Here is a 12,196-nt window from a genome sequence, read left to right as displayed (position 1 = left end):
GCTAGAAAACAATGTCCCACTTCTTTGGGCCCGGACAGCAGAGGGCTGGGCAGTTCCCTGGACACAGGGGTCTTTTCCCCTTTGGTGGGAAATGCAGGCGAGCAGCTGCTCCTGTGAGGGGGGCGTGGGGGGGGGAGGGGGACCCTCACCTCTTGCCCTGTGTTTTTTTTCTCTTGGTTCTCATTTGAGTTGTTTGTGGGGGGATGTTGAAGGCAGTTTGGGATGTTTTTCCCCTTCCGGACAAGGCACAGACAGATCCTTTGCTGGGAGGAATCGTCAGTGCCCCGCTGAACTCGACAGTTCCAGCTGGAAGGTGTGCTGCTGGGCGCTCCAGGTCTTTACCAGCTCGATGGCTGTGAGCTGCTGGGAGCGACGGGCTCAGAGCGGGCAATGGCTGGAGGTGGATCTCTGAGACTTGGGCAAGGCTGAGGCTGTGCGGACTGGCATGCTCAGACACTAACGATGCTTCCAGCCCCCGGGACGCACACACCGATCCAGACCTCAGCTGGTGTAACCGGACACAGCTCCATTGCCTTCAGGCCAGCCGCGGCATTTTCCACTGGCTGGGAGGGCACCCAACAGTGACCTGTTTGCTGTCAAATCCCTCCTCCCTTTTTGCCAGGGAAGGAGAAGTTGCATCTTCTGGCTCCCAAGGACGCACGTTCGTTCTCCAGGCCGGTCCTAGATGTGGGTTGGAGGCAACTCTCAGTCTCATCCCGAGGTCTCTTTCTAAAACCCACCTCGGGACAGGTTAGATTGCAGCCAAGCTCTAGGGAATGTCAGTAGCTGCTGGCTCCCAGAGATAGGGGTCTGCACGGGCAGCAGTGTGGCATTGTCCTCTGGGCCGATGGGGGTCGGCAGGCAGAAGGGCTGAAAGCCTCCAGACGTTATTATTTATTATCTGTTGTGAGTGGCCCCTGGGAGCCCCAGTCGCAGCCCAGGACCCCACGGTGCTAGGTGCTGTACAAACACCAAAAAAGATGGTCCCTGCCCTCCGAAGTGGACAATCTAAGGGCAATTTAGACGGCTCGGGAAAATTTTTCCTCTCCAGACTGCCGATGAGGGGTAAGATCTTCCCAGTCCCGCTGAGTGCTTTCCCCTTGGAGGCCGGTGGTGCAGAGACTTTAAGGATGGAAAGGGAAAGACCCCTTGGAGCACCTAGTGCGAAGCAATTCCTCTCCCTCCTTGTCCAATCCTTGTGCTTGGTTTCTGGAAGTCACCCCTACCACCACCCAGCTCCGCGGGAGTTTTGCCTGTGGGATACCTGGGAGGACTAACCCTTGAGTTTCAGATGTTCAAGTCCTTCGTTCCCCTAACCTCCCGCCGCATAACCTGTCTCACCAGCCCTTAGGTGTCTGTTGCTTTTCACCAAGCTCCCTCTACACGCCTTGACATCTTTTTTGTATCAAGGAGATGCAAACTCGGCACCTTGTCCTGGCTGGCTACTTACCAGTCCCAGGTAATTGGGGCTCTGTACCCCTGGGGACATCAGCGAGGGCTTTGCAAGGGACATCGGCAGTATCATTCCTGGTTTCAGCATGAGTCCCATGAGATTTGGTGTTTCTCCTAAAGCTCCAGCTGCTGGAGTCATGTGATGATGTGAGAATCTCAGGTTTAATTTTTTTTTAAAAGAAGTTTCTGTCTCTCGTGGTTGTGAAGAAAATCGTGGAAACTTGACTCCCAAAGGCTCAGAAAGCAAACGGCAAAGAAAAAGAACCCAAGGTTGATTTAAAAAAAATCTCATGATTCCCAAGCCAGTCTCAGGATTTTTTGGGGCCTCCCTCATGCTGTCTGAACTCGTGAAGTGGGGATGTTCTGCCACAGGGCTGGGAAGTTGGACGCTCATTTTGCCATGAAAACTTCACTGCTGAGAAGTTTGAGGCTTCTCCAGCCATTGTATTTCATGCTATGAAAGTGTTTGTTAATGACAGAGCCTTCCTCCACAGCGCCCCCTGTTCCTGAATAAACTCTGTTCCACCACCCTCTTTCAGATCCCCGGCGGGAGATCTGCGAGGACAGAGTTTGACTAATTTAAAAAAAAAAAACGTACGAAGGTGATTTTTTTTCTCTTTTTGTTTTTTGGAGGGAAAGGAAACAGAAGAAACTGGAAGGCTTTAAAACTGTGCTGGGGTAACGTGGCTGCGGGCGGAAAAGCCCCAGCCGGAGCTGGAGCGAAAGCAGGATTGGTCTGGTGAAGATTTGAAGCCGAGAGGTTATGGAACTCCGAACATCTCCCTAGCCCTTTTCATCAGTAGATCTCAAAGCTCTTTACAAAGGGGGGCAGTATCATTATCCCCATTGCACAGATAGGGAAACTGAGGCACAGAGAGGGGACGTGCCTTGCCAACGGTCACCCAGCAGAGCCAGGAATTGAGCCCTGATCTCCTGCCCTCCGTCCAGTGCTCCGTCCACTTGGCCACACTGCTTAAAACCTTCACGTTCTGGACCAAGCCATGTTCTCAGTGACACACACCTGCAAACGCAGTGGTCACAACATGTTTTGTGTGTTATTTGTTGGAGCTGGTTTCTACAAGGGACTTCGGAGAAGCCGGCTTCAGCGACTGCACAGAGAAGTACAAATAAAGGAGGTCGTAAAGCTCCATGTTTTCTATTAGTCATTGCTAGCGAGCGTGTGTCATTGGTGGCATCTCGGTTCCTGCCAACAGGGCTCGAATGAGGGTCCATTGACAACGTTCTGTCAAAGCTATGTGTGGAGGGCAAAATCGGGTTTTTGACAAACTTGATTTTTTTTTTTTTTTTAGTGGAAAAAGGGAATTTCTGCTCCTCATCAGCAACCTGGAAACTTTTCTAGTGTTTCAGCAACCAAATGGTCTGTAGAAAATGGAATTCCTTTTTTGTTTTGTGTGGAAATTGCCCCCCTCTCCCCATCCCGCCACCATCGCCACCCCCAGTTTCCAGCTAGCTCTGGTCTGAGCCTGTGACTTGCAGCACCCATTGGGACCAGTGGAGTTAAGGAAGTAACTCGCAGCTCCTTTGCCAGGCGTCTTAGCCAGCGTGGGACATAAAGCCAGGGACGCTCCAGGATTAAAAGCAGCCGGCTCTACCACTTGAGCTACTGGCTCGGTAGCTGGAGCTCTAACAATCCCATATCTGGGGATGGGGCAGGGGTATGGCCAGTGGGTTATACAAGCAGCGGTAGTAGGCTGTTATCCTCTGTATGGACTAGCCACTGAAGTTTGAGGTGACATACAGTGTGCAAGCAGTTTCCTTGGGTTTTATTTTCAGAGCCTGGGGTCAAAGCTGATGGGTTTGTTGACTGGACTGATCCCGTGGCTGGCTCTGATGGGCTACATTCAAAATACACAACGGGTTGGGGAGCGACACAAAGTGACAGGCCAGGGGCATTGAGGCCTGGGTTATTAGCACCACAATCTTTACTGGGGGTAACCTACAGTGTGTGTGTCATGCCCCTGCTCCAACAGCCGGCCTGTTAGAGAACAGTCTACTACTGCTGCCAGCGAGGCGCGTCGTTCCTTTAGCTCAAGAGGTAGAGATCTGTGTGCAGGTACCAAAGATTGCGTGGCAACCCAGCCCTGCTGCTGGAATGGGGGAGAGAGGGAGTGAACCCCGGCCGACAAAGCAGGTGTAATGGTTCCCATGCTGCTCCGCCAGGGGCAAGTTCCCCCCGGAGCCTCTCTCACGGCTGCGCTGGGCTCGAGCAAACGCAAGGGGAGGGGATTGAAAATCTGGGGCCTGTAAGGAGGGGCTCAGTCCAGCTGCAGCGCTAAACGGGGCCCAGCCGCCCTTAATTCCATTTTCCCTGCCCCAAACGCAGCAGGGCGTTACAGCGAACGTCCATTGGGACTCACCGCCCCCCTGCCCCCTATCGCTTGTCAGTCAGCACATGGAAACCCTAAATCATCGTCACCTCTGGATGAGCTTTCAGCAGTGCCGGCTAACCCCCAGCCCCTGTTGGTGCCTGACAGCTGGGGAAACTGAGGCACACCACCTGGGGGCAGTGACTCACCTAGCCAAGCAGAGGCACCTGGCCCATGGCAGCTCTGCTTCTCCCCAGAGCCCCGAGAACTTGCCCCTCATACAGTCCCCCTTGCCATGTGCCTCGTCCCACCTGGAAGGGACTCATCCCACCCTGACCTTCTCTGCTGATTGGCCAGTGGTTGTGATGCAGACACAGAAACTAGGCTGAGACCTCACCAAACTCATTTCACACAGGGGCCCCTACACGGCCACCAGCTTGGAGACCCCTGGTCGTTACTTCCTGAGCCTGGATCCAAACCAGCAGCCGTCTGACCCCACTGTCCCTTTCGTCCTCGGATACTTGTTGGATCCATGTCCTGCCTGTGACTGCCGGCCCAGCTGCCTCAGGGCAGGACTCATTAAACACCTTGTCCGACACCGGAAATCCCCCATTAACCTGGGTGGGCCCCTTCCTACGCTCCCTGCTGGGCCCTGGAGAGGGGACCTGCCAAGGAGGTTAATGAGTAACCCCCTTGTAAATTACACAGCCAGGACCCGCCAGGGCACCAGACACAAGGCGACCATGTGGGCTTGGGGCCAGCCAGGTTCATGGGGCCGGGAGGGGGGCTGAGCTTGCTGGGGAGTGGGGGGGAAGGGACAGGTCATTAAAGTGGCTGACAAAGTTAACCCCTGGGAGTCGGCCAAGCCAATCACCCTCCCTGAGCATTAATCCCTTGGGCACGTGTAGCCCGGTTCTCCGGTACACCCCCAGAGGGACACGGAGGATAAAGGATCTACTAGTGGTTGTGGCAGAGAGCCGTGGTGGTGCTGGGCAGAAGCAGAGAAAGCCATTGCTTTGGGCCCCAAGCAGCTCCAGGGGTGTGTGTGGGGTTGATTTGGTGTTACCCCCGAAACACTGTTCATTTGATTTAACACAGACTTTTTCACAGGTGGGGCAGCATGCGCTGTGGCGCTCTGGTTTGTGCAATTAGTGCAATGAGCATTTTTCGGGGATGAGAGAGACATGATGGGGGGGGGGGGGGGGACAAAATATTCCTGTTTAGGGCCTCCACTGGGTTTGCAGAGCTGGGCAAGCCAGGCACTGCAGCTCTTGGATTCCTTCCTGCCCTCGTCTACCACTCTGAGTCCTTGCCAGTCCTTGCCGGACTCCCCCCTTGTACGGTGGGGCGGGGGACTGAGATGGGGGCCCCGGAGCAGAGAGATGGGAGCCAGTGGCCCGCAAGGAGCAGGGCTAGGTGGCTCTGTTAGCTTTGGGGGGCTGCCCGCTTTGCGTTAATGCTGGGGGTGGGTGTTGTGTCCAGGGGCACAATTAAAGCCAGCAGTTTGCATGGAGCAAGGTGTCTTCCCAGGGCATCCGTGCAGGAGAAGGCTCTGACATGGGGCTGAGTATTTTCAGGGGACCCCAGGTGCTGGGGCAGGGCAGGGCAGCCCTGGGTGTTGCGCCCCCTATGGGGCAGTGGGGCAGTTTTGCCCGTAGGGTGGAGGTGCATTGGCTGGGTGGCAGGGGTGGGCAGTGGCCAGCCCCTACAGGCCCCACCTGGCTGCAGGGATGTGGGCACGGAGGGATGGCAGGGGGCTGCGATGGGACCCTGGTGGCCGGCAGGCACTGGGCCTGGCGGAGTCAGGGGGCACCCACAGGGAGCAGAATTCATGCCCGTGTCGGGCCAGGGAGCACGGGCAGCCTGGCCATGGACCCACAGCTTGCTGAGGTGCCTCAGGTCACCTGGCATCAGGCTAGGGAACCCACTTGGTTCTGAACAATTCTGGCGGGGAGCCCCGGAGACAGGCCCAGCGCTGCCCTGTGCCCCCAGGGACAGAGCGTGCCGAGCACCTACCGCGCCAACAAGCCCCCTCCCCGGCCTCACCCTTGGGAGAGGACTGGGCAGATCGTTAACTCTGAAACCTAATGGGGTTTTCCATCAGTGTCAGCGCCGGAAGCTGTTTCAGGCCGATCATCTCGGCATAAACGTGGGGACTGGGTGACGGTGGGAGGAGCCCGGGATAGGTGGGTGGAGCATCTGGCAGAGAGAGAAAATTACTGGGGCTGTTGAAGGTGGGGAGAGGGACACACGCTGTTCACCAAAGGCTGGAACTCATCCCTCCGAAGATCCAAGGGGCTGGGTACAATGCCAGTAGCCAGCAGGGCTCCAGGTCACACAGTCAGGCAAGGAACAGCCCCACCCACACATCCCTGTCGGCTCCCCCAGGCTTTTGAGCCGCTTAACACCTGCACACCCCGGGGCGGGGGCAGAAGCTGCCAGGCTGGGCAGTTGCGAGGAGCTGGGAGCATCCTTTTGGCACAGGGCAGCCCTAGCTCAGCATCCCAGGCCCCCCTGCACTGGCTGGTCCGGCAGGCTGGGAGTGCGTGTGCAGGGATTGCCCGGCTTAAAGGCAGGGAGGAGCCTGCGTCTCCCCAGCAGGACCCTGTCCTGGGATGCAGTGTAACGGGTGCCCAAGTCAGTCTGCGCTGGCGCTGCCCCCTGGATGGGAGCTGCCAGGCCTCGGAAGAGACGTAAAACTCTGCCCTTGGCCCCGTGGGCATTTCATCTCAGCACTCCCCTGGGATTCCCTGAGGTCCCCTCTACAGCACTGTCAGGATGCAGGGTCCTCCTCCGCCCGCTGCCCTAAATGGCGGGGCAGCATTGCTGGGAGCTGCTCATCAGCTGCCACCTTCCACGCCAGAGGGGGCTGCCCCTCAGTGGTGGATGGACGGATTTCGCGGTGCGTTGCAAAGATGGCTAATCTCCGCCCCCATCATGGGGCCTCCAGGAGACCCTGATACCGAACCTGGTACCACAGTCCCTGGCGGGGCGCACCCAGGGCACCACAGCTCAGCGAGATGCACTGCCTGCGGATGGACTGAGCTGCCCGTCCCTGTCCCGTCCCATGATGGCGCACAGGCCAGTAGCCGGGGTGCTGGAATGCCAGTTAGGAGACCCCCTCCTGCCTCAGTTTCCCCAGCTGTACAATGGCGGCAGCGGTATGCAGCCCCCTCTGTGCGGGGCTGGGCTCTGGGCCTGGCTCGCAGGGGGCCTTGAGATCACCAATCAGTTGTCTGACGTTTCGAAGGGCACGAGCGCAGGTGGGCGAAGGCAGCCGGTTCCCAAGCTTAGTAGCGGATCGATAATTGGCAGGGGTGGGTGAGGAGGCGTGCTCAGCACACTCAAGGCCCCTGCTGCGTGGGCTGGGGCGGCCCAGACTCTCAGCGGAGGTCCCAGCTGGCAGCATCTCATCCCCTTAGAGATCAGTGACCCAGAAATTACCCATGAACCCGTATGGCCCGGCAGGAGCAGAGGGCTGGGACCTCATTGCCCAGTGGGAAAGGACAGTACCCACTAGACCACCCTGCTTTCCTCAAGCTGGGCACAGCCCTGACTCCTTCCCATCTTTAGCCACGCACCGGTGGTTCTGCAGGCAGTGCCTCCCTTCCCATGCGGGCTCTGTTTGGGGCTGCCATGGGGCGGCTGGGAGCCTGCTTAACCCACCGGGGAATGCTGGGCATTTCCATGACAAGGCTGGGGGCGGGGGGTCTGACTCATGATCTTTGAACCCTTGGGGGCGGCCACATGGGGGAACCCTCAAATCCAGACCCGCTTTGAGGGAGGAAACGCCCAGTTTGGGTGACCTAACGGCCTTAACTCTGCCCCATGGCAGACCCTCTCCACCCCCCCATGTACTTAGCACTCACTGGCAAAGCACGAATGAAGCCGCATGGGAATGACGCCTCTGGCAGTACGAGGGGAGGTGGTGCTGTCTAGTGGCTACAGCAGTGGTCTGGCAGCAGGGAGACCTGCGTTCTATTCCCAGCTCTGGCCTGCTGGGTGACCTCTGTGCCTCAGTTTCCCCATCCGTAAAATGGGGATGACGGTACCGACCTCCCTTCGTCAAGCACTTTGAGATCCACCGACGAATCGTGCCAGGGCTGTTGATTAATGGCCGCGCTTTCCTGGAATTCTCCCTCCGCGACGGATTCATCATTTTTTATCAGGCAATAACACGATCTAAGACGCAGGCGGGCCCTTCCCACTCCCTCCCGCTCCTGCTTCCAAGAAGGCGGGCAGGGCAGTGCCGGAGAAATCGCTCGCTGCCAGCGCCCCCGGGGGGCTGGGGATCAAGGGGCGGAATTTGCAGAAACACCTTTTCCATCCAGGGGTTCTCGGGCACGGCCCAGCGTGTGTGAAGTGTGTGTGTGGGGGGGAGGTGGCGCCAGCGCCTTTGTGTGGGGGTGTGATGGGGGGTGTGCAGGGGGGGGTGATGTGGTGAGGAGTGTTGGCCATGTGTTGGGGTGAGGGGACAGCGCCCCCTACTAAGCCCCACCCGCCCCACGGTGCCGTCGCAGCCCCTGCTCTGGGGGCCAGGTGGATTATGGGCCGTGTTGGGGTCACTGATCTCTAAGGCCTGAGGTGCTGCCAGCTGGGGCTTGTCTGTCAGCTGATGAAAGGCCCTGGGGGGGGGGGGGGCGTCTGACCCCCGTGACCCCCTGGCTCTAGGGCAGGCCCTGAGCAGGGCCAGGGCCAGGGGCTGAGCCCGCCCCAGCACCAGGAGGGCAGGGGGGTCTCTGGGGGCGGGGCAGGCACCCCACTTGTGTTAGCTGATGACTTCCACGGAACCTGACTCATGGGTTGCCTCCCGCGCCCACGGTGTGCCAGGTTCCTAGAGATCCCAGCCTGCCCTGCCCTGCCCCGCCCCACCCCTGGCTGCAACGCAACTGGGGACCCAACCTGAGCCCCGGAGCCGCCTGCCCCACGGCTAATGGCACCACCTGCTACCGCTGTTCAGAGCTCCGCTCGCAGCACCACCGATGCCCCCTGCTATTCCAGCCCCAGGCTACCACCCCCCTCTGCCAACACCCCTCAGTCCTGACCCGCTGCCTCCTCTCCTGCTAGCCCAGACCTGGGCTCCCCCCAAGCGCTGCCAGTGCCCCTCAATCCTGACCCACAGCCCTTGTTAGCCCAGCCAGGGTTACCTCCCTAGCCGTCCAGTGCCCCTCACTCCTGACCTGCAGCCCCCCCCACTATTCCAGCCCTGGGCTCCCCCCAGCTCAGCTGATACCCCTCAATACTGATCCACAGCCCCCTCCCCCCTGCTATCCCCTCCTGGGCTCCCCCTCTCCACAGCTCTGACAGTGCCCCTCAACCCAGACCCCCAGCTATCGCAGCTATGGGCTCCCCCCCAGCTCTGCCAGTGCCCATCACTCCCGACCCACAGCCCCCTCTTAGCCCAGCCCTGCCCCCCCAGCTCTGATGGTGCTCCTCACTCCTGACCCACAGCCCCTGCTATCCCAGCCCTGCCCCTCCCAGCTCTGCCAGTGCCCCTCACTCCTGACCCACAGCCCCTGCTATCCCAGCCCTGGGATCCCCCCCCCCCAGCTCTGATGGTGCCCCTCACTCCCGACCCACAGCCCCTGCTATCCCAGCCCTGCCCCTCCCAGCTCTGCCAGTGCCCCTCACTGCTGACCCACAGCCCCTGCTATCCCAGCCCTGCCCCTCCCAGCTCTGCCAGTGCCCCTCACTGCTGACCCACAGCCCCTGCTATCCCAGCCCTGCCCCTCCCAGCTCTGCCAGTGCCCCTCACTCCTGACCCACAGCCCCTGCTATCCCAGCCCTGGGATCCCCCCGCCCCCCCAGCTCTGATGGTGCCCCTCACTCCCGACCCGCAGCCCCTACTAGCCCACCCTTGGCTGTCCGGCCGGGTTGCAGATCGGGCTGGTTGACGCTGGCTCCTGGCCGATCCCGTCTCTTCTGCTCCATCCCCGCTGCGCCCCCGGGGGGTTTGGAGCCAGCGCCGGGCTCCCCGGCCAGCCCCAGCCCTCAGCCTTCACCGCCGGGCGGCCCTGGGGGGGCGTGTTGGGGGGACGCAGGCTCCGCCCCGCCCAGCCCGGTCCTGCCTCTGCCTTTAAGCCGGGCGCCTCCCCGCACACACGCTCCCAGCCGGTGCCGGGCGAGGTGCGGAGCGCGATGCCCGGTGCCCGCAGGATGCCCCCGGCTCCGGGCTGCTGCCCCGCCTGGCTGCTGCTGGCCTGGCTGCTCCTGGCCCCCGGCTGGGCCGCCCCCTGCCCCGGGGCGTGCAGGTGTTACGGGGCCACCTCGCTCCAGTGCCTGGAGCCCAACCGCGTCCGCGGGCTGGGCGAGCTGGTGGGGACGGAGAACTTCACCGAAGTGTGAGTGGGGCTGGCTGGGGGGGGGACCTGGCAGCGCCCCCCCCATGACCGCAGTGGGGAGGGGGCAGGAGCTGGCAGTGCCTCCCAGTGACTGGGTGGAGGGGGGGGGGGTGGAAGATGCCAGCGCCCCCCAAGTCACCGGGGTGGGGCCGGTGTGGGGGAGCCATAACTCCTGGGGGGCACCGTAGCAGGTGGACGTGGGGCATGCGGCTGTCGGGGATTGGGGAGGGGCGGGGTGGGGGTATCGGAGTCAGGGACCCAGGAGATCGGGGTGGGGGGAGCAGGGATGTTTTTGGAGAGGGGACATTGGGGGGGGTGTTATGTGGGGGAGACTCAGAGATGTAAAGGGTGGAGACCCCCCAATCCAAGCCCCAGGGCTCCCCCAACCTGGCCATAAGTGGGTGCCCAGGGTTTTGAACGGACCCGTCCTATGCCCTGGCTCCAGGCTGGGATGGACGGGCGACAGACCCCCGTGTGCCCCCTGTGCCCGCCCCGCCCCTTCTCAGGTCCCCTCGCTGCACCCTTGCCCATCCCCAGCAGGCTCAGCCCCCCGTGCAGGGTGGATTTAGAACAGCCCCACAGCCTGGCACAGCCCAGAGGGGGCCTGTGGAGCCAGCAGAGCTCTGGGTGGGTAGGACAATGCCCTGGCTCGCTCTGTGGGTGTGGGGATGGGGGCGTGACGCTGCCCCCTATACAGAAAGGAGAAGCAGAGGCTGGCAAGCAGGGGGCCTGCCCCGGCCCCAGGTGCTCTTTGCAGGGCGTTGGGGGGGACAGGAGCCCAGTGTGGGCTTTGCACCGGGCTATCCCTGCCCAGCTCGCTTGGGGGGGGGGGTCTGAGCCAAGGGCCATGGGCCCGATCCTCCCTCGGGTGCGGGAATGCCACTGGCTCAGGCCGGCCGTGCTTTGTGGCCAGCGACGGCTGGGGCCCTTGGCAAGCAGAGTGTGGGGCGGAGGGCTGGGTGGGGACAGGGTGAGCGCTGGACGCTGGTATTTCGAAGTGGGGAGCAGGGTGTTCTCGAGTTTAGATCTGCCCCCGGAGCGCGGGATGGGGCTGGTTTCTGCCCAGCTAGTCCGGCTGTTACAATATGGATCGTCCCATCCCCGTGGTCCCCCTTCTCCATGACACCCCCTGGACCTTATCGGTTGCCCCCAACTACTTCCCACCCTATTGGGGGCTCGCAAGTCCCCTCCCCACTCCCATTTCCCTCCAGGGGGGCTCATGAGGAGAAGCTGCTCTCTGGGAGAAATGTGTTGGCTGTACTAGGCAGGGTCTAGTGGATTGGGGGGGCTGGGAGCCAGGACTCCTGGGTCCTGTCCCTGGCTCTGGGAGGGGAGCAGGGTCTAGCGGGTTAGGGTCGGGGGGTCTGGGAGTCAGGACTCCTGGGTCCTGTCCCTGGCTCTGGGAGGGGAGCAGGGTCTAGCGGGTTAGGGTCGGGGGGGCTGGGAGTCAGGACTCCTGGGTCCTGTCCCTGGCTCTGGGAGGGGAGCAGGGTCTAGCGGGTTAGGGTCGGGGGGTCTGGGAGTCAGGACTCCTGGGTCCTGTCCCTGGCTCTGGGAGGGGAGCAGGGTCTAACGGGTTAGGGTCGGGGGGGCTGGGAGTCAGGACTCCTGGGTCCTGTCCCTGGCTCTGGGAGGGGAGCAGGGTCTAGTCACAGGAGGGTGTCGGGAGGCTTGGGCTCCATTCCTGGAGCGAGGAAGGAGTGGGGGCTGGGGGTTAGTGTAGACGACGTGGCAGCAGGACTCCTGGGTTCTGAACCTCCCTCGCTGTGTCATCTCGGGCCGCTTCCCTCCCCGCCCCTCTGGTCCCTGCTTGTGAATGGGGGGAGGGGAGGGTTGCCCTGCTGGGGTGATCCTGTGGCCTCCAGACACCGACTGTCTCTGTGATACGCCCCTGCCACCCCTGGCTGATGCTGTAGCATGCACGGCCTGACATCCTCTTCCCTCCCCCGTGTCTGCTTCCCCCCCCCCATGGCAGGGTGGGGGCTGTGCTCCTGGGAGGGCCCCCCCCCGTCCCTGCGTGAACAGGAGGCACCAGGCCTGATCCCCATCGGGTGTAAATGGGTCTTGCTCCAGGGG

The 12,196-nt window shown here is 61.4% G+C and overlaps 1 protein-coding gene across 1 annotated transcript in view; it reads left to right on the top strand.

The window, feature by feature from the left end:
* Positions 1-9,917: 9,917 nt before the first annotated feature.
* NTRK1 (neurotrophic receptor tyrosine kinase 1) overlaps positions 9,918-12,196 on the top strand; it is a 28,996-nt gene continuing 26,717 nt past the window's right edge. The window contains exon 1 of the mRNA XM_065420077.1: positions 9,918-10,120. Coding sequence (XP_065276149.1) covers positions 9,918-10,120 — 203 coding nt within the window. The remainder of the gene's footprint in view (positions 10,121-12,196) is intronic.

The sequence above is a fragment of the Emys orbicularis genome, chromosome 20 (genome assembly GCF_028017835.1).
Source record: "Emys orbicularis isolate rEmyOrb1 chromosome 20, rEmyOrb1.hap1, whole genome shotgun sequence".
Lineage (NCBI taxonomy): Eukaryota > Metazoa > Chordata > Testudines > Emydidae > Emys > Emys orbicularis.
The sequence above is the reverse complement of the archived record's forward strand: the minus strand, read 5'-3'. Positions and strand labels throughout refer to the sequence as shown.